General features: G+C 38.2%; 1 protein-coding gene and 1 pseudogene across 1 annotated transcript; one reads left to right on the forward strand and one right to left on the reverse strand.

Moving 5' to 3' along the window:
• The first annotated feature begins 15,423 nt into the window (after positions 1–15,423).
• LOC125192772 lies at positions 15,424–17,702 on the forward strand (annotated as a pseudogene).
• On the reverse strand, positions 17,635–19,274 carry LOC125198098 (receptor-like cytoplasmic kinase 1). Its single transcript, XM_048096568.1, has 5 exons — positions 19,123–19,274; positions 18,791–19,014; positions 18,236–18,712; positions 18,067–18,153; positions 17,635–17,994 (listed from the first exon to the last, which is right to left on the reverse strand). The coding sequence occupies exons 1-5, from the start codon at positions 19,205–19,207 to the stop codon at positions 17,866–17,868; spliced, it is 1,002 nt and encodes a 333-aa protein (XP_047952525.1). The 5' UTR covers positions 19,208–19,274; the 3' UTR covers positions 17,635–17,865.
• Positions 19,275–21,106: the final 1,832 nt, after the last annotated feature.

Here is a 21,106-nt window from a genome sequence, read left to right on the forward strand (position 1 = left end):
TTCTTTTCTTGGCATCTTCTGAGTACCAGGTCAAGGTTAGCCAGACAGGTATCAAAAGAATTCCCATACACAGTGAAGTCATCCATGAAGATCTCAATACATACATCCAACAAATCTGAGAAAATACTCATCATGCAACGCTAGAAGGTGCCAGGTGCATTGCACAAACCAAATGGCATTCTCCGATATGCATACGTACCAAATGGACAGGTAAAAGTTGTCTTCTCCTGATCTTCAGGATCCACATATATCTGGAAGTATCCACTGTATCCGTCTAGGAAGCAAAAGTATTGCTTTCCAGCCAATCTTTCCAACATCTGGTCAATGAAGGGTAAAGGAAAATGGTCCTTCCTGGTGGCTTCATTAAGCTTCCGGTAGTCAATGCACATCCTCCATCCAGTCACCAATCGAGTAGGCACCAACTCATTCTTATCGTTCTCTATCACTTGTATTCCTGACTTCTTTGGCACCATGTGAACTGGGCTGACCCATTCACTGTCTGGAATGGAGTAAATAATACCCAAGGATAGCAACTTCAGGACTTCCTTCAGAACTTCCTCCCTCATGTTTGGGTTCAGCTTATGCTGTGGGTCTCTATGAGCCTTTGCCCCTTCTTCCAGTCTGATGTGATGCATACAAAGGTCAGGGCTGATTCCCACCAGGTCTAAGAGAGTCCATCATATGACCTTCTTGTTTCTTCGGATTACTTCCAATAGATCATTCTCCTGCTCTGCTGTCAAGTGGCTATTGATTATCACTGGAAATGTTTCATCTTCCCCAAGGTAGGCATACTTTAGGCTCTCGGGCAATATCTTCAACTCCTTCTTTGGTGTGATGGCTCCTGGGGCAGGGGATTTTTCTCCAGGCTCCTGTAGACCTGCCCACGGTTCATGAACCGGCGGTTTCGGTTCGAAACCGCCAGTTCCGGTTTTGGAAAATATGGAACCGGAACCGAACCGTGAGGCTGTTTCATGGTTTCGGTTTCGGTTCGAAAACCGGCGGTTTCGGTTTCGGTTTGGAACCGCCGGTTTTTGGACGGTTCGTAGCGGTTTAGGTTCGGTTTCGCGGTTTCACGGTTTTTTCCATTAATTTTTTTTTGCCATATAGTTTGAAATTATAAAATAAATTGGAACAAGGAAATGGATAGTTTAAATTGAAAGATTGAAGAGAGAAATTCTTGTTAACACTAAAATGAGGTGAGTGTAAGTAAGGATAGAGAGGAGTATTTAATATAGATAAAAATAGAGAGAAATGAGATCCAATTTGAATTTAAAATCAAAATTTAAGAATATATAAATAAATAAATAAAAATAAAAGAAATGGTGTTTTGTGCAATCAATTTTGAATAGTGCAGCCATCGCCCACCGTCAACCAATCAATTTTGAAGACTCAACTAATCAATTTTGAAGACTACAACATTAACCAATGTTAATTTATTATACTTTATTTAAATAATCAATTCTTCTAAGTTTATTAAAAAATGTTGGATAAATATAATTATCCATACTCAATAGATTCCATACGTAAAAAAATATGTTAATTAATAAAATCGGAAATAGTATTATAAAGTTATTACCATAAACCATACAACATAGACTCCATCTTGTAATTTAGTTATTTTTATTTTATTATCTTTTATCTTATGTTTTTCAAATTACCATCCAATTTTACCAAATAGTATTATAAAGTTATTTTTGCTACAAAATTTTGTCCCACATTATTGTTTCTATGGATATTACCAAATCTAAAAATGAAAATTATTTATATAAGAGTCTAAAACTCATAAACCGGATCATTCAGCAATGTTTTATTTAATGGAGTATAGTTTTAATATAAGGATTAACTATGTTTAAATTTATCATTGCGTTGGCGGTTCGGAACCGTGAAACCGCCGGTTCGGAACCGTCCGGAACCGGCGGTTCGGTCGCGGTTTCGGTTCGGAAAATTTGGAACCTGAACCGAACCACGGTTCTAAAATTCACGGTTTCGGTTTGGCATATTTTTCGCGGTTTCGGTTCGGAACCGTAACCGCCGGTTACGGTTTCGGTTTTAACCGCCGGTTCGGTAAACCTTGGGCAGCTCTAGGCTCCTGGTTGCCATTTCTCCCAAATCAGTTTCCTCGTCTGGGCTCCTCACTTGAACACACCCCGTCGATTCGAATGACAGTGGTTGGTGGCAGAATGCCATGATCGCTTCATTGATCTGCTCGTCTGTCAGGTTCCGAGTTAATAGGGTTTCACACCACCCTGCTACCTCTTTGTCAATAGAGTGACTCAGCTCCGAATCGTTAAACTGTTCATGCATCAATTCGGTCTCAAATATTCTTGGACCAGGGGGTTAATAACATCGATAGCATGCAAATTTTCGACATCCAGTGGTTTTTTCATGGCTTCATCACTGCTAAAGGTGTATTTCTCCCCATGATAGTCTAGGCATATGGTTCCATCAAACACATCAATTATAGCCTTAGCGGTGCGCAGAAACGGTCTTCCCAAAAGCACTCCACTAGACTTAGCAGATTCATAATCACTCATTTGATCACATGAAAATCGGCTGGGTACATGAAATCATGCACTTTAACTATTACATTTTCCAGCACACCCTCGGGTGAAATGTATGTTCTATCGGCTAACTGAATTACTACTTTCGTATCAACCAAACTTACCCCTATCAAATTCTTATATATCGAAAGTGGTAACACATTTATTGAGGCTCCTAGATCACACATTGCATGCTCAATTTTAATGTCACCCAAAGAAATGGGCAAAGTGGACATACCTGGGTCTGTGCATTTTGATGGCATTCTCATTTTCTGTATCACAGCCGACACATTTTCTCCAATTACTATCTTCCCGTCGGGTTTGGTTTTTCCAGCTATGAACTCCTTGATGAATTTGCTGAAAGTAGGAAGCTTCAGAGCTTGTAGGAACGACAGATTGATCTCCAACTTGCCAAAAATTTCCATGAAGTCTTCCGTGTCATCCTTCTTTTTCTTAGCTTCCCCTCGGTGAGGAAATGACTTCATGCGCTTCAACGTTCCTACTGAACCCCCAGCTGAAAATTCTCCGACTTCTTTCCTTGCTTCCTCAATCTCCACTTCAGGCTCTGGGTCTAAGAAGAATGTATCAGCCATCTTCTACCCTGGTATTCCTTATCTCCTCAATCTCCTCAATCTCTGTATCCTCTGGATCAGTGGTCGGTTTCTCATCTTCCTTGCTTGTCATAGGAGGTACACTCTCATCATCTTTCATTACTAGACCCTCATAGCCCCGTCCTGACCTCAAAGTAATCTGACTGATGTTTGCCCGGTCAGGTGGTTTCACTGAAGCTGGTATCCTTCCCTCGTGTCCCCTCGTCTCATTCAACGAAGTGGCTAATTGCGACATTTGTTTGGCCAACATATCCATGGCAGACTTCTGCTCTTGTTGTGCATCTTGAATTTTGTGTACCACATCATTGTTTGCATGCATATTGTTCTCCATGTGTTGTTGAGAGCTGACTAGGTCATGTACCATATCATCCAGATTCCTCTGAGGCTTATAGTTCGGCTGATTGGAACTCGACCCTTGATTATGGCCTGGTCCACTCCTCTGATTTGGGAGATAGTTCCCTTGAACTCCTTGATGGTTGCTGAACTAACTCCTTGATCCTTGATTTCCCAGGTGTGTATGATGGAAATTCTGATTGTTTCCCGTGGCGTTCCTCTGGTGTGGTGGAACATAAGAACTCCCTTGATTACTCTGGTTCCTATTGTTCCAATTGGGCTGGTCCCCTTGATTGCGATAACTCCAGTTATTTGGCCCTTCCTGATTCTTCCCTGACCAATTCGAATTATGATGTGGTCTTTCTTGACTACGGTTAGGCCAATTCTGCTGCACCTGGTACTGTAGTTGGAGTTGTTGGTTCCCATCGGCCCACCTGAAACAGGGGTTGTCTCTCCATGGTGCCTCCTTAATCTTCCACTGATTCCAGCTTGTATTCTGATTATTCTGATTCCAATTCCCCCACTGCATTCACCTGGGCTTGGAATTCTCCATCGAACGGTGGACCATAATAAAGTTGGAGTTGATTTTCCTCTGGACCTGGCGGTTTCTCCTTCTCCTGCGAGGTAGGGGAATTTTTCTTTTCAATTGCACTTAGAAGTGCCTTCTCCAACCGATCTATCCTTTCCCCGACTCCTTCTCCTTCTTGTTCCTTTACTGCATTAGCCGAACTTCTCCTCATGATAGTTCGTGGGTTATCGTATGCCTTCTTTGCATAGATCAGCCTTCCCAAAATCTCACGTGCTTCACTCGCCTTATTCTTAGTAAAATCCCCCCCGCTCGAGGAATTCATTAAGTCCTTAGACTCGGGATTAGCTCCTTCATATAACAAGTAAAAAGTCTCAGCCTCCATCATCCTATGATTAGGACAAGCGTCGAGCAGCCCCTTAAACCGAGACCAGTACTGGCTCAAGGACTCATCGTAGTCCTGCTTACACTCCTGAATCTCCTTCTTTAAGGCATTTTTTTGTTTGACGGGAAGAAATAGTCCAGGAATTCCAGTTTGAAATCCTTCCATGTGTTGATCGAGTCGGGTGGAAGCCTCAGCATCCATGTATCGGCCTCCTCTTTTAGGGCAAATGGGACTGCACGCAGGCGGTAGTCCTCCTCAGTGGCATCGTTGGGCCGCTTTTGGATGTTGCACAGCTTACTAAACTCGTTGACGAACTCGTAAGGACATTCATTCATCCGTCTAGAAAATGTAGGTAAAACACCCAGCATGTTTGTCTTAATATCAATAGACCTCTGTCGCTGATTTGAGACTATGGCATGGGCGGATTCACCATCCAGATGCGCGATGAGTGAACCGATCTCCGGATCAGGGTCCACCAGGTGTGCCATATCGACGTCTGCCTCCTCCTCTGTTTCGGAGTGCTCTGCTTCCGTAGACGACTTCGGGTCCTCTTCTCCTGACGAATTCCACTCTTTTTCACTTTCTGATTCAAACGAAAATGGATCTACTGTTGTAAACCCTGATTTGGTGGTGACTATGGATGTTGATTCCTTGACCTGCCACCTGACCTGAGCGTCCCTCGACCCAGATGGGTTACTCCAGTTTCCAAATCGTGAGCCCTTGCTCATAAACTGTCAAGAAAAACAATAAAGGAAATTAAAACTATATACACCAAATCTTTAAACACGTAAACAAACTACGCCATCCATCCCCAGCAACGGCGCCATTTGTGTGTTTGAATCAAAAATCTCCCGATCCAGAGAATCAACTAGACACCGGGTCTAGGAACTCAGAGAATCTTTGGGTTACCTGTCGTTGGGCACACAATCACTTCCTTAGCTTTTCAAAACCCTCAACCCGCTATGCTAAAAATGTTAGTACAAGGAAATAGGGATCGAATCCACAAAGACAGATGCGTAAGTAAACATGCTAAAAGATCTGGACGCTATTTTTGGCTGCTGCCACACAATTTTCAGGGTTGAGATTTAATTCCTAGACTTGGGAAATGAAATGCTCTATCCTAACTGCTAGATCTAGGCAGAGACATCATAACATGCATAATAACCAAAAAGTGTTTGAAACAACTACTGGACTTTGTAAACGACTTCCTATACTAGCCTAGATAGAGGAAAAACGAAACGTGGGGACCATTTCCCTAAACGGCATAGTACAACGGTAAAAGCTGCAGATTAACCAACTAAAGGACTAACTAAAAGCGACATCATCTTCTCTAACTTTTATCCCGAAATTACAGATGAAAAACAGAGCAAGGATCGAAACAGGGCAAATGAAATTAAACCGATTAACACAAAGAACTACTGAAACTAAAGCAGATCTACGATTACTAGACGAGGTAAACAATAAACAGAATTTAAATATCACAACCATGCATACGTGAATAGATCCAGACATCGAATGCTTCATCCACTCCGGATCCAAGCCATCCACAACAATCCAACGCCATTTCCATCTCCAATCTTCGCAGATCCAAACAATTCCAACCAATCAACTACAATCCTCCGTGCAATTCAAACTCCAACATCAGATCAAACATCAACATGCATTGAAAGCAAAAGAAAATGTAAAGATAGCATAAAACAGGACAGAAACATAAATCCCATAAAAAGTAAGCAGTATTCGACAAGAACTTAGCAAAACACGACCGAGCTTCGAACAATGAAGACTCGGGAAATCTGAAATGTAAACAGAAAGCAAATAAAAAATTGTTTCTTCGCCTTCGTGGAGACGGTGTTGCACCACAACTGAATTAGAACCGTGAACCCCGAAGATGATTCCCGCTAAGAATGTGTGTAGAGAAAATGAGAAAACGGAGCCAAGAGCTGATGTTGAGAAAAAGGTTCGCTTCATGTTGAACGCGTGCTCTTATTTATAATGGGTAGAGCTTCTAGACTATTCTTGGAGATTCCCATTTTGCCCTCCGTTTGGATGCTCCTTTGTCTAGCAACTCTTCCCTCTTCTGCTCACTTCTCCCGCCAACTTCTTCCTCCAGGTAATCCTCTCCTTTTTTCCTGGGGCTGGCGGTTTCTCTACACACCTGGCTTATAAAATCTTGTTAGACTCAGGAAATCACAGTATTTATCCCCATAACCAATGCATGAAATTAGCCTTATCAGGGATGATCATAAACAAGGGCAGAAAATTCAATTCACGAAGGAAGTCTACCCTAAAAGCAAAAGTAAGCCTCCCTATAAAAGAAGCCACTTGGAGAGAGAGAAAAGAGTTCGGAGTTCGAAAGTCCAACCACCACACTTAGTTAGAGTTCTCTCGAAGATCTGTTCTTTCAGCATTGTCCACAATCTTCTCGTTCATCGCCACAGCTATGGTCACCTGAAGTCCAGACGTCCTCCGAAGAGTCATCATCCACCATTCCAACTAGTTTGTTATCGTAGCAGTAGCAGTTTCATCACCCAGAGTGGCATAAATAATCTTTAATCACTTTCATAGTTTAAAGTTTACTTGCTTTCTTCGTTGGATCTGTTGCAAACATTTAATCTTGTTGCTTTTTGAAGTATTTCGTTAAGATCCGAACGTTTTAATTATGAAGTTTTTATTTCGCATGATACGATCATGGAGGCCGTGCACCATAGCTTGTACCTGCAGCTGTCTTCAATCAGTATTATGCCCATCACGATGACTTCCAAATGCTTTGAAACTGCCACAATTATCTTCGTCTTTGAGAGAGCTTCGCGTGGGTATCTTACACGCCCCAATCGGAGTTCGGAGGAGAGAGTTATGGACGATTTACTAAAGCCGCGCAGAACAGGCAGGGAGCTCCAGAAGGAACACCCGGGCGGGTGTTTTCACCATGAAAATCACCCGACCGGGTGAAAGTGATGTGAAGCATTTCCAGATTCCAGAAGAAACACCCGGGCGGGTGTTTTGGACCGCACAATTCACCCGACCGGGTGAATCACCCGAGACTTAGTTTTTGAGGGCCTTTTTCCACATTTTGGGCCCTTAGTATAAATATCTTTTGGTGTCATTTTTCATTCTGGATTTAGATAAGATTGTGATTGAAGTTATCTCCCTAGTGAGTTTTTCCTCTTTGAGGAATGTATCTAATTCCTTCCTTGAAGGTTGCTTGTCTCAATTTCATAGATTGATTCAAGTAGAGGTATGCATCAATGGAGTGTATCCATTGAGTAGTGGAGCCAAGGGGTGATAGAGCTATTGAAAGTTGCCTAGGGTTGTCTCCATCTTTTTGATTAAGGTCCTATGGTTGTAGCTCTCTTATCTCATCTTTATACACATGCTTTCCATTCCTAATCTTCCATCCATTCTTGTTTAGATTCAATTTTTGTTGGTTGGATCTTTATTATCTTTTGCCTTGTGTTGATAAATTGAAAATCAATCTCACAAAAATAGTTAGATCAAACATCATTAAATGGGTAATCCTTGGGAAATGGATCATAAAATACATGGATCCTTATCATTTGGTATCTAGAGCCTAGTACCCACTAGGTGTTTGATCTATTGTTGCTTTGGGTTGGGTTATTTTTCCTTTTGTTCTTTGTTTTTTGCTCTGTTTTTGTTGGGATGATCGGATTGATCAATTGTGCTTAGATTAAGCTGAAATTTGGTGTGTATGGTCTATGTTATGTGACCTAGCTTCCTGCAAAGTTTCATCAAAAAATTCCTTCGTTTGCCTAGTTAACTGTGGAGATTAACATCATTACCCTGTTTTGGCATAGTTGGGGAAAACCATACAAAACCTATCAAATTATCAAATCTGACTATATATGGCTATTTTTCCCTTGATCTAGAATTTGTTGGGAATCTATCCACCAAAATTCATCCAAATTGGGCGTGGGGATCAATACCAAAAAAATTCATAAAGATCAGCCAGATTTCAGCATAAAGCTTCATCCCATGTCTTGTGTTCTTTAGTGTGTGTGTTTGCTCTAGGCCTAGTTTTCTTTGCTTTCATATGTTTAATCATTATTACTTTGGTATTTACTACTTGGTGTCCATATGTTCTTGAGGTGTATACCTTGATTGAGTTGTCCGGGTGCCAACGAGTGGGAATTGGATCGAGAGTGTGTGATACTAGCCCCACTATATTCTAAACCTACCGAGTGACATTGGTGAGTGACTTGGGGGGTGTTGGGATACTACATTGGGGTGAGTTAGCTTCTTAAATCTCTTTTCTTATTTTGCTAATCTCTAAGGCTAGTTTCTAGTCTTTGTCTTTGTGTTTGTAGGTAACTTGGATGCCTCCTATTACTCGATCTAACAAGATGGGGGACGTCCATGAGGAGGAAGTAAGGAAGGGGGCGGGCTCAAGTAGTTCCAAACCCGAAGGTGATCTTGTGAGCATGATGGCACAAATGATGAAGGAATTCAAGCAAGAGATGATGATCCAAATGGATGTGCGAGCAAAAGAATCCATTGCTCAATCAAAAGAATCCGAAGCCCGCATGCTTGCCGCCCAAAACACTTTATTTGAGGAGTTCAACACCTTGAAGGGAGGCCGCACATCTAGGACTCCTACTTCTAGGGGTAACAATCTACCTAATGTTGCCCCGGAGGAGATGATGGAAGAAGTGGTGTATGAGGGATGGCAAAGGGGGAATGATAGAAATAGAGTCAATCACATGGAGAATGATCGGTTTGGGGGAAGAAATGGTGCCCGTGGCCGTTTTAAAGGTGACTATGAATCAAGGTACCATGGAGATGGACTTGATAGAGGATATAGTGGGAAAAGAGCTCCCAAGTCTCATGGAGAGTGGTATTCTAGGAGGGTGAGAGATCAAGTTAGCCATAAGGGGTTTGAGAGGCCAATTGAAGAAGAAGTCTCATATAGAGCTCGATTGAGGCCTACCTACCCACATGGTGGTGTTGACACAAACCAAAGAGGAAATTTAATTGAAGGCATGGAAGTGAGGCATCATATTGTACATGGCTTGGAAACTACTCACCCGGAGAAGGAACAAGAGGAACGAGGGCAAGTGGATGAACTCCTTGCCCAAGGTTCAAGTGCACTATCCTTATCTCCTTGTGATGTTTCATTGAATGAGATTATATTAGAGAAGCCCCTTTGTGTTGATAAATTTGTTATTGATGTCTTGTGTAAAAAGTGGTCTCATGAGCTTGAAACTTTGAATGCTAAATCTACCTTTGCACCATATATTGATCCTTTCTTGAAATTGTTGGGACAATTGAGTGAGATCCCTTGTAATAAACTTGGTTTGTTGGTTGAGACACTTTCTTGCAAACTTAATGTGAATTATCATAAACCTCCTCTATATCCTGACCTAGAGTTTGTCAATTTATGGAAGAGAACTTCTTATTTGAGCAAGAATGGTGTGTTAATGATTGAAAATGATTGTTCGTTGCATGAGCGTGAGAATAAGATTTTTGTGCTTAGGCCTCTCTTGATAATTTTCCATTTTGCACCATATGAGGACCCTTTCTTGTATATGCCTTGTCTTGATGAGAATGCCAAATCTTTTGTGAAGATGTTGAAGGACATGGGTATAGATAATGTGGAAATGTTTGAGGCAAAAAGAGTCAAATTGTGTGAAGCTTGTGTCTGGCATAATACTTGTTTTCATTGCATGACAATCAAGCCGTTTAGTGGGGTTGGTATCTTTTATTGTCATTTTGTCAAAGACTATGCATCACATGGTTTTGTTTGGGACTTCAATGTAAAAGATTGCCGGGGTATTTGTTTCAACATAGCTTATGTATTAGTTTTGAGCTTGTTAGAGTGTGTCCACCGTCGTGGTATGGTGACTTCTATTAGAGTCGTTAGTGGTCTTAATCTCCATCATTCTACATGGATATTTGATTTGATCTCGTGCTATGTTATAGGTGTACGGAACCCGGATTTGAGGGCAAATCCTTTCCAAGAAGGGGAGGATGATATGACCACGGGTGCTCGACGTCAAGGGTCCTCCCTTCGGCGTGAACCATGGGTTGATTGGGGCCCAAGGATGAAAGAGAAGACATGCCAAGGATCCAATAAAGCTAGAGGGCCTCCTGAGGGTGCAAGGAATAGAGAAGGCTCGGATTTGAGGACAAATCCTTTCCAAGAAGGGGAGGATGATACGATCATGGAAGCCGTGCACCAAAGCTTGTACCTGCAGCTGTCTTCAATCAGTATTATGCCCATCAAAATGACTTCCAAATGCTTTGAAACTGCCACAATTATCTTCGTCTTTGAGAGAGCTTCGCGTGGGTATCTTACACGCCCCAATCGGAGTTCGGAGGAGAGAGTTATGGACGATTTACTAAAGCCGCGCAGAACAGGCAGGGAGCTCCAGAAGGAACACCCGGGCGGGTGTTTTCACCATGAAAATCACCCGACCGGGTGAAAGTGTTGTGAAGCATTTCCAGATTCCAGAAGAAACACCCGGGCGGGTGTTTTGGACCGCACAATTCACCCGACCGGGTGAATCACCCGAGACTTAGTTTTTGAGGGCCTTTTTCCACATTTTGGGCCCTTAGTATAAATATCTTTTGGTGTCATTTTTCATTCTGGATTTAGATAAGATTGTGATTGAAGTTATCTCCCTAGTGAGTTTTTCCTCTTTGAGGAATGTATCCAATTCCTTCCTTGAAGGTTGCTTGTCTCAATTTCATAGATTGATTCAAGTAGAGGTATGAATCAATGGAGTGTATCCATTGAGTAGTGGAGCCAAGGGGTGATAGAGCTATTGAAAGTTGCCTAGGGTTGTCTCCATCTTTTTGGTTAAGGTCCTATGGTTGTAGCTCTCTTATCTCATCTTTATACACATGCTTTCCATTCCTAATCTTCCATCCATTCTTGTTTAGATTCAATTTTTGTTGGTTGGATCTTTATTATCTTTTGCCTTGTGTTGATAAATTGAAAATAAATCTCACAAAAATAGTTAGATCAAACATCATTAAATGGGTAATCCTTGGGAAATGGATCATAAAATACATGGATCCTTATCATCGCATCTCTCTTTGGTTTGAATCTGCTTCATTCTACCTAGGAAAGTTAGATCTAGTTACCGCTTTTATTTTCTAAGTGTTTACGCATGTTTTCGTTTGAGTAGGCTAAATCTGGAGTTGTTGATCGAAATTTCAAGTTCATGTTTCAGTTTAAGTTATCGTGCATGAGTTTCCTGTTTTGCGTTGTCATCACCATCTTGCATGTTAGCCAGTAGGAGTAATCTACAGTTTAGTCGTTAATCTTTAAGTTTAAGCTTTTTAATCGATGGATCTTGTGTCTCAATTTGTTGATCTGAGTTCATCCATGTAGTTTGAGTTCATGTAATTTCTGTTGATACTTGTTGAGGAAGAAAACATCACAATCTACTTTTGCTTTGGACCACGTTTGCTTTTTAGTTACTTTTTGCTTTTGTCTTTTACTTTTCTGTTGTACCCTCCAGACCTGTCAGAGTAACCACCCAACCACCAAATATACCCTGTTGTCTAAGTTTCCTCATTTAGTAACTGTCTACTTTCGACATGTCTCTGAGATACCTTGTCCCCTACTTTCACGTACACAACCACTTTCACGCCCACTAGTCAGTAGAGTACCATCTTTAATTTCCGTCTAGGTAGAATCTCAACCCAACGCGTGGTAGCTAACCAAAACCTTCCCAGATTATCACCGCATTTTTCGAATATGTCCATCTCTTTAGGATTCGACCCTTACCTCCACTATACTAGCCAGTAGAAGAGGGTTGAAGAATTTGTTTGATACACCAGGTTCCGGTTGTCGTGCCAACGACTCAGCTGGGTTGGGACTTTCATCCTGATCAGTTGGACGCACCTCTCTTAAATTAACACAATACGAGACCCGTAATCCTGAGGACTATCACTCAGCAATGAAAAACTCAAATGTACTTGGGAACAAAAAGATAAATTGAATTTTTAACAAATTTAGCTCGTAGATGCACTTTGGCTGGAAAAGTGAATCTATCATTCGAGATTTTGAAGAAAGTAGTTTAAATCACACCTAATATGATGACTTAACAAAGAAAAGTAATAAATCATTACAAGTGAAAGTTGGAAATGCAACACAAAGAAATGCAATAAATCATAACAATGAAATGATCATTTTTCAGCTCCCCTGCTTTCATGCAAAATAAGGTGTCATCTCAGTTGATTTCAGCTCTGAGAGTGTCGTGATTCGGTTAAGCTAAGGCACAACTCGAGATGTCGTACAACATCACCCGTGTCTGGAAGCAAATAACCTTGATCTTGAAGGCACCATTGAGCAACTCGAAACATTTGTTTTTGAAGAAAGTGTCATAATCATGAAATCGAATGCAAGAGAATTATCGGACAAACAAGGTAAGTATCTACCTTCTTAGCTGCAGCGAGTGGGTAGTCTGCTTTTAATCTAGCATCTAAAATCTCGTGTACCTTGTTTGAATCCAGATATAGAAAGTCCTGGTGATATTATTTAAAACTAATTATACATCAAACAAAGAGACACTGGTAAAGGATTTATTGTATTATCAACTATTTTACTACATGTCAAGAGCTCAAGGAGAATCTTACCAAAGTTGTAAACATCATCATTCTGAATGTGATTATGGATTAGATTACGATGACACTCTCTCACAGATTATAGTGTCCGTAGAAAAGGATCAATTATCTTAGCAATTTCATCATCACAAAGTAAAACATTGTTGGATCTGATGTTATGATGAGTCAATCCCGTGTCATGTATGTAGCATAATCGTCTTGCAACATCTATTATGGGACGGAGAAAGTAGTACTTTAAAATGACTAAGTGCTAATTACAACTAACAATTTTTCCTGAAACTACGGGTAGTAGATGATTTCCACAAAATTGGTCTAAATATGAAAATTTCTACTTGAAACCATATTCTTAGGAAATTATAAGTCCATATGATAATAGTAGGATTTTGTTAATCGCGTGCGACCTTCCTTAGACGGAGTATAAAAATAGAAATAAAAATTTTGCTGCTATATGATAAATACTTAGAAGACATTTGGCGTTATGTCATCTTCATCTACATAAAAATGTACTACTAAGTACTATATTCGCTTGCGACCCTTCGTAGAAGGTGTACCAAAAATGCCAATCAGGATCACCTATCACTTAACATATTTGTGTGTATAGTAGGAGATACAGGTGATCCTTAGGGGGCTTTGGTCTATTCACCAAGATGCGGTGTAAAAAACGAGATCTATTCACCAAGAACATTCCATATCACACCAAATTGGGCGGGCTTTGGTCGAGCCAATGATGAAACATGGGCCACAAATACTATCATTGCTAGATAACGCCAATTAAGCCCATATAACTCTCCTATTTGGGCCTTATCAGTTATAACCCAATGTTACAAGTGTACTAGATCATTAAAATTCTTTAGATCAACTCAACCTATTGATTTCATCATCAATATTAATTTGGATTCACTAAATCCACTAGACTAAAAATTGAACGTTTATGTTTAGGGCTATGTTTTATACTCATTCCATTTAATGTAACCATCAAACTTATTTTGAAATTTGTTTTTTAGTGTTTTTTTAATTCTCAATCTTACAGAAATATGCACATACATTGGAGAAAAGAACTACTACCTTTGTCCCTGAAAATTTGATACAGTTTACTATTTCGGTCCGTCCCTGAAAATTTGATACACTTCACTCTTTACCATTTTTGGTAGTGGACCTCATATTCCACTAACTCATTCCTACTCACATTTTATTATAAAACTAATACTTTAAAAGTAGGACCCACCTCCCACCAACTTTTTCAACTCACTTTCCATTACATTTCTTAAAACTCGTGTCGGGTCAAAGTGTAGCAAATTTTGGGGGACGGAGGTAGTAATAAACTTTAAATGAGTTGTTAAAAGTTATACATTTAATATACAATTGTACTTCACCGCATCCCATAACAATTGAATTATATTTTTTTTAACCTATTTCATTATAGTTGAGTAATTTATTTTCTATTTTATTCTGATCGTCTCACTTAAATATAGGGATGGGAATACGGGTATCCGTGGATACCTGACCCGAAAAAATCGAATATCCAAACCTGAAAATCATCAAAATGTCTATCCAAAATCCGCCCCGATATATTTTCGGGTACTCTAATATCCGCCCCGGGTATCCATAACCGACGTATCAGGTACCCAAATACCCGACTCGTGACATGTGTTAATAACTAATTAAAAAAAAAAATTTTATATATTAATAGAAATATATAAATATCTAAATTGACTAATATCTTTAATGTTTAATTTATTTTGTAGTATAAAACTACAAAAAAATAGATTACAAAGTATAAGATTATATTTATGGGAATTGGTTATACATATAATTCAAAAGTCAAAATAATTTACTAAAACATAAAAACCACATGAGTTGGTTATGCAATACGTAAAATAATTGACTAAAATATAAAAGTCGTGACCTAGAGTAAGACGGAGATTGACTTATTTATATAAGTTTAGAGAAAGTTAACCTAGTAAGTTATAATTAGTAAATAAATTATCCCAACTCTTAAAAAGCCCAAAATGACTAAATCTAATTTAAAATATGCTCTAAATAATAAATTGGATATTCGGGTAATACCCGATACGGTTATCCAATATCCAATTTATCTTATATTTCAATACCCAATCCCATAAAATTGAATATTGGGTATCCAAAACCTGGCGGATATCAGGTTGGGTACAGGTAAATCTAATAACCAATATCCGTATTCCCATACCTACTTAAATCACTAAATATTTATTCCAAAATAGCCGTGTCTAAAAACTTACTATGCTGTTTACTCCATTACATAATCTTTTTAACCAAAGTAAACGTTTCAATTACAATAAGACAGGGGACTTCTTCATTTTAATATGAAAATATAATATCATAATGTGGCCATAAAACTTGTACATTCCGAAGTATTACAATGCTATTGGTGAAACCGTCAAACAAAATTGAGCTGTAAAGATGAAATCATCAGCAGCCGAGAATCTCTGCCGACGATTTTCGCTTGCTGAACTCAACTTAGCCACCGGAGATTTCAGCGACGAGCATGTGATTGGAAAGGGTGGTTTCGGTAAAGTCTACAGAGGCTTAATTAATAATAATAGGCCAACTGCTGTATTGGGTTTACGGTGGAGATTGAAACACTAAGTAAGTTCCGACATCGTAATCTAGTCTCGCTTATTGGGTACTGTGATGAACAGGGAGAGATGATTCTTGTTTATGACTACATGTCTAATGGAACGCTGGCTGATCACCTATACAATCAGTCGACACTCTCGTGGAATGAACGACTTAATATATGTATTGGAGCGGGGCGAGGTCTGGACTATCTTCACTCGGGTTGCCCCATCATACATCGTGATGTCAAGCCTACTAACATCCTTTTGGATGAAAATTTCACTGCTAAGGTTTCAGATTTTGGGTTGGCCAAACGTTTAGGACATGATATCTCATAGAGTCATGTGTTCACAAATGTTAAGGGTTCGTTTGGATATTTTGATCCAAGTTATTTTCGCACAGGTGTACTTACAAAGGGAAGCGACACTTATGCGTTTGGAATAATATTATTGGAGGTGTTGAGTGGGAGACGCGCAGTTGAGGAGAAGCTTGCAGAGGATGAAGTGTGTATGAGCATATGGGTTCAAGAAAATATTCGAAATGGAAAAGCTGATCGAATTGTAGCTCCATATTTGAAGGGTGAAATCTCGGAAGATTGCCTTAAGACATTTGTTGGGATTGTTAAAAGATGTTTGCATGTTGATACGAAGAAACGAATCACAATGACTAGTGTTGTGGCGCAGCTTGAGTTAGCCCTTGAACAACAGGAGAGGAAAGGTGCAGCAACACAAAAATTACAATTTTGGGCATTTTGGAATAGAGTTATACCATCCGGTGAAAGTGAATTTTTTGAATGTATATATACTTTACAAATATTGATGAATGATCTTGATATTGTTTGTGTTGGTTATGGTGAAACAGGATCAACACCAAAGAATCAAAATGAGGTTGAAGTTGATAAGCTTTCTAAGGCCATCCCTGCCAATGCCATGACCGAAGTTATCCCTTTCATTGCATTTGGTGAAGCAAAGAACATTAGTTCTCGTCATTTTCTGTTCATGCATAATGAATTCGCAGGAGTTCTGAAACAAGGAGAGGATGCAACAATTGATAGGCTCCACTACGTTCCAAAGCATGAATTTGAATTAAGGCCAAAGGTTTGGAATAGCTATATTAATATATTCCCTATCTAGATGAAAACGGTTTACGATTTGGGAATAACTAATGTAGCTATAACACATGGTTTTTGTAGGTTATAAGACCATTATCAAAGCTGACGCATGAGAACGTGGTCGAACTTGTTGTTTACAATTTGGATGGGCGTCAGCAGGTCTTGGCGTATGATTTTGCTCCACGAGGGTCCCTACACGACATTCTTCATGAACGGCAGGGGATAGGCTCAAGCTCAAAGCCATATCCGGCTTTAACATGGTCTCAAAGAATCCAAATCGCTCTTGGGGTCGCAAGGGGATTATGCTACATTCATGATGGTGGCTACGTTCACTATTACGATGAATTGATCCATCATCACATCTCATCCAGAAATGTTTTACTTTGTGATTATGATAATGCTAAGATCATTGATCCTTTTCTGTGGACTCAATGCCATGTATGTAGGATGATATCATTTAAAGAGTACCATCCTAATATATTGATTGCTCACACTCAGAAAATTGATGTTTACGACTGTGGTGAGATTCTCCTTGAGCTCTTGACAGGTAGAAAAATAGTTGATGACACATTACCAGCAGGGCAGCGTCACCTTGTGTCATGGGTATGATAAGTATAACAATATACTATTTTTTTTCTCTTATAAATACTGTTACTCCCTACTATGTATATATGATAAGTTCTAAAATAATATGACACCAGGCATTACCACAGCTCGGTTCAGACAAGGTACACAAGATTGTGGATGCTAGATTGAAAGCAGACTACCCACCCAAGGCAGTTAACAAGGTAGTATACTAAGTTTATTTGTCTGATAAACTTCTTGCATTTGGTTTCATGATTATGATGATTTGTTTTAAAAACAGATGGCTCAAGTTGCTCAATGGTGCCTTCAAAATGAAATTGATCATATGAGTGAAGTTGTAAGACATCTCGAGCTTTGCCTTCCGGAAAAAAAATCACAACTGATACTGCCCAAACACCACAACGTCCCAAGCTCCAATGATCAATGAAATGAAATAAGCATGAAGTTGTTTCTCTCATTGTTATTAAGTGACTTTGTCATTTCTCTAAGAAGAAAGGAAATACTGTAATCCAAAGAAAATGATATAAGCATGAGGTAATTTCTCTCATTTCAGATGGCGTCTATCTTCAGCTCCCCTGCTTTCTTGCATATTAAGATGCAATCTGAGTCTCAGTTGATTTGGTTTCACCAAGGCACAGCTCAAGATCTTGTACAACTTTAACCATCTTTCGACGATAGTATCCTTCATCTTCAAGGCACGATTGAGCAACTTTAGCCATCTGTTTATAAAGCAAAGCATCATTATCATGAAATCAAATGCAATAAACTTATCAGCTAAACAAGTTATTTACCTTCTTAACTGCCTCGTGCGGATACTCTCCTTCTAATCTAGCATCCACAATCTCGTGTACCTTGTTCGAATCCAGCTGTGGTAATGCCTGGTGTCATATTAATTCAAAACTTATCAGACATAGTAATAGTATACACTGAGAAATTAGAATTTATTGCTATGGTGCATACCCATGTCACAAGGTTCCCTTCCCCTAGTATTTTACCACCTGTCAAAAGCTCAAGGAGAATCACACCAAAGTTGTAAACATCACCTCGCCCGTGATCATCCTTTAGTTTAGGATGGCTTATATTCTCAGAAAAATAGTCCTGACAGTAGCATTGAGCCCAAAGATTAGGATGCATTATCTTAGCAGTTTCATCACCACAAACTAAAATATTCCTGGAATTGATGTTATGATGGACCGATCCGTAGCTATGAATGCAGCATAATCCCCTGGCGACCCCAAGAGCGATTTGGACTCTTTGGTACCATGTTAAAGCCGGATATGGGTTTGTGCATGAGCCTGTGCCTTGCTGTTGATGAAGGATGTCGTGTAGGGACCCTCGTGGAGCAAAATCATACGCCAAAACCTGATGACTGCCATCCAAACTGTAAACAACAAGTTCGACCACGTTCTCATGCTTGAAAGATAATGTTTCTGAATCCTACAAAGCCATAGACATTCCTAATTGATTAGCTTTTTTCATCCAAATAGGCCAATATATAATATAGTAATTCCAAACCTTTGCTCTAAATTCAAATACATGCTTAGGCATGTAGTGGATCCTTTCAATTGTTGCATCCTCTCCATTTTTCAGGATTCTTGCGAAGTTATACATATCATCAACAATGTCATTTGTTTCACCGAATAGAATGAAAGGGACATCGTCTTCTTTCATGGCAGTGGTAGGAAAGGCCTTTGACAGCTTATCAACTTCGATTTCATTTTGATCCTTAGCTGTTGATCCTATGTCACCATAACCAGCCAACACAAAGAAAATCAAGATCATTCATCGCAACTTAAACATCCAATATTTGTAAAGTATATACACACATAGAAAGAATTCACATTTACCAATCACATGCTCCTCGCTGAAATCTCCGGTGGCTTCATCAAGTGAAAATTGACGAAAGAGACTCTCAGACGTTGATGATTTCATCTTTTCAGCTCAAATTTGCTTTACCAAAAGAAAGTATGTGAATGAAGGAAACATACTTAGCAATAACAATAACAAAGGAAGGTTGACTTGGTAGTTGATCATTTTCAACAAAAAAAAAATTAAAATACTTAGCTCTAACTACCCACATTATGCTATTGTATTCACATGAAAATGATGTCTGCAATTATCTGTACATCGCAATTTGACAATTTACAAGCTTTTCTTTTCTTTTGTCACGCTCATTTATGTAAGATTAAAAATTAACAATTTTCAACTAAAAACTATACTCTTAATAAGTACATAAATTTAAATTTTTTTTAAAGAAAAGACTACAGTGAATTAAATAGAGAATAAATAAAAATGTAAAATGAAATAAAATGAATAAAAAGAGAATAAAGTAAGAGAAATATAGATATGTAAATAAAGACTAAAGTGTAAGAGAAATTGAAAGTGTTAGTAATATTATTAAAACAGAAATAGTTGGGATAAGTTCCTTGTTATGTTTTATACTGATTCCTCGACCATCAAATTAAACTTATTTTAAATTTTTATATTTAAAAATTGTTAATTTTCAATTTTACATAAAAATGCAAAGTGTGTATCAAAATAACAAAATTGTAGCCTGTGGGGATCTTAAAGATTGGTTTATTATCAATTATTTATATGATACTCCGTAGGAGAGTGATCAATTGCTAACTAATTAGCCATTCCAAACTAAGACTAAATCTTAAGCATTAGATTAAAAGATCTAGGGTTGAAATAATGTCACGTGGATTATATTTTTAATTAAGAAAATTAATAAATAAAATTAGAGGGTATTAATGTCAATTCCCTATCATTAAAATCATCTTAAAACTTTAAATTTACGTAACTCTCTCGTTTTAAATTATTTTTTCACAAAAAATATATTAAATTAAAGATAATTTTATAAGGATTGCAACGAGATCTCAATTGCATATGTTCCGACAACATTCGGATGATGAAATTTGATATTTTTTATTTTAGTTTTCGTAAATGTTGATAACCAGATATTTATCAAAAAATCTCAATAAAACCATATAAAAATCTCAATAAATATGTGTTATATTTTCTTGTACTAATGTTGATATTCTTATGCCATATTGTTGATATTTGTAAGACACTATGTTGATATAAAAAAACATTCATGAAAATTATTATTTGATAACATAACGACGATATTACATATTTTGTCTATTATTTATTGAGATTCGTAAGATTTAATCTCAGCCACTCATTTTAAAATCTAAGAACGAAGATTTAATATTGATTTTGAACTAGGGTACTATAAGCATTAGAATATTATAAGCATTAGAATATGACTTTCTTCATATAGTATTTCTTTTATGACTTTCTCAATACTATTATAGTTGAGTCTCGTTTCCTTCTATCCTCAAATTAAACATGCTTAAATTTTCTTATTTTATTATCTTTCTAATTTTACTATTTTCTGTTTATTTTCTTTTAATTATTTTTTTCTCTTCCCTTACTTTATTCTTATTCATTTTATTTAACACTTCACTTTGACTCACTAAACATTTAAGACTCACTAATATTGCAGAAGTCTCATTAGTTATACTTATCATTCCCTTTTAACACTCTCATTATAGTTGAGAGCATTTCCCTCTATCCTTAAATTAACACCATTAATCTCTTTTAGTTTATTATCTTTTTAATTTTACTTTGTTTTCAATTTTTTATATATTGTATTTTTCCTTATATAGTTTATTTCTTCAATTCTCTTACTTTTTTTTTTAATTTTATTTACACCTCACTTAACTCACTAATCATTTATTCATTACTAATATCCATGGTAAAAAAAACGTTTCCAAATGAAAGACGATTACAATACCATAATGTGGGACGTAAAAGTTGTAAAAT

The sequence above is a fragment of the Salvia hispanica genome, chromosome 1 (genome assembly GCF_023119035.1).
Source record: "Salvia hispanica cultivar TCC Black 2014 chromosome 1, UniMelb_Shisp_WGS_1.0, whole genome shotgun sequence".
In the NCBI taxonomy this organism is placed as follows: domain Eukaryota; kingdom Viridiplantae; phylum Streptophyta; class Magnoliopsida; order Lamiales; family Lamiaceae; genus Salvia; species Salvia hispanica.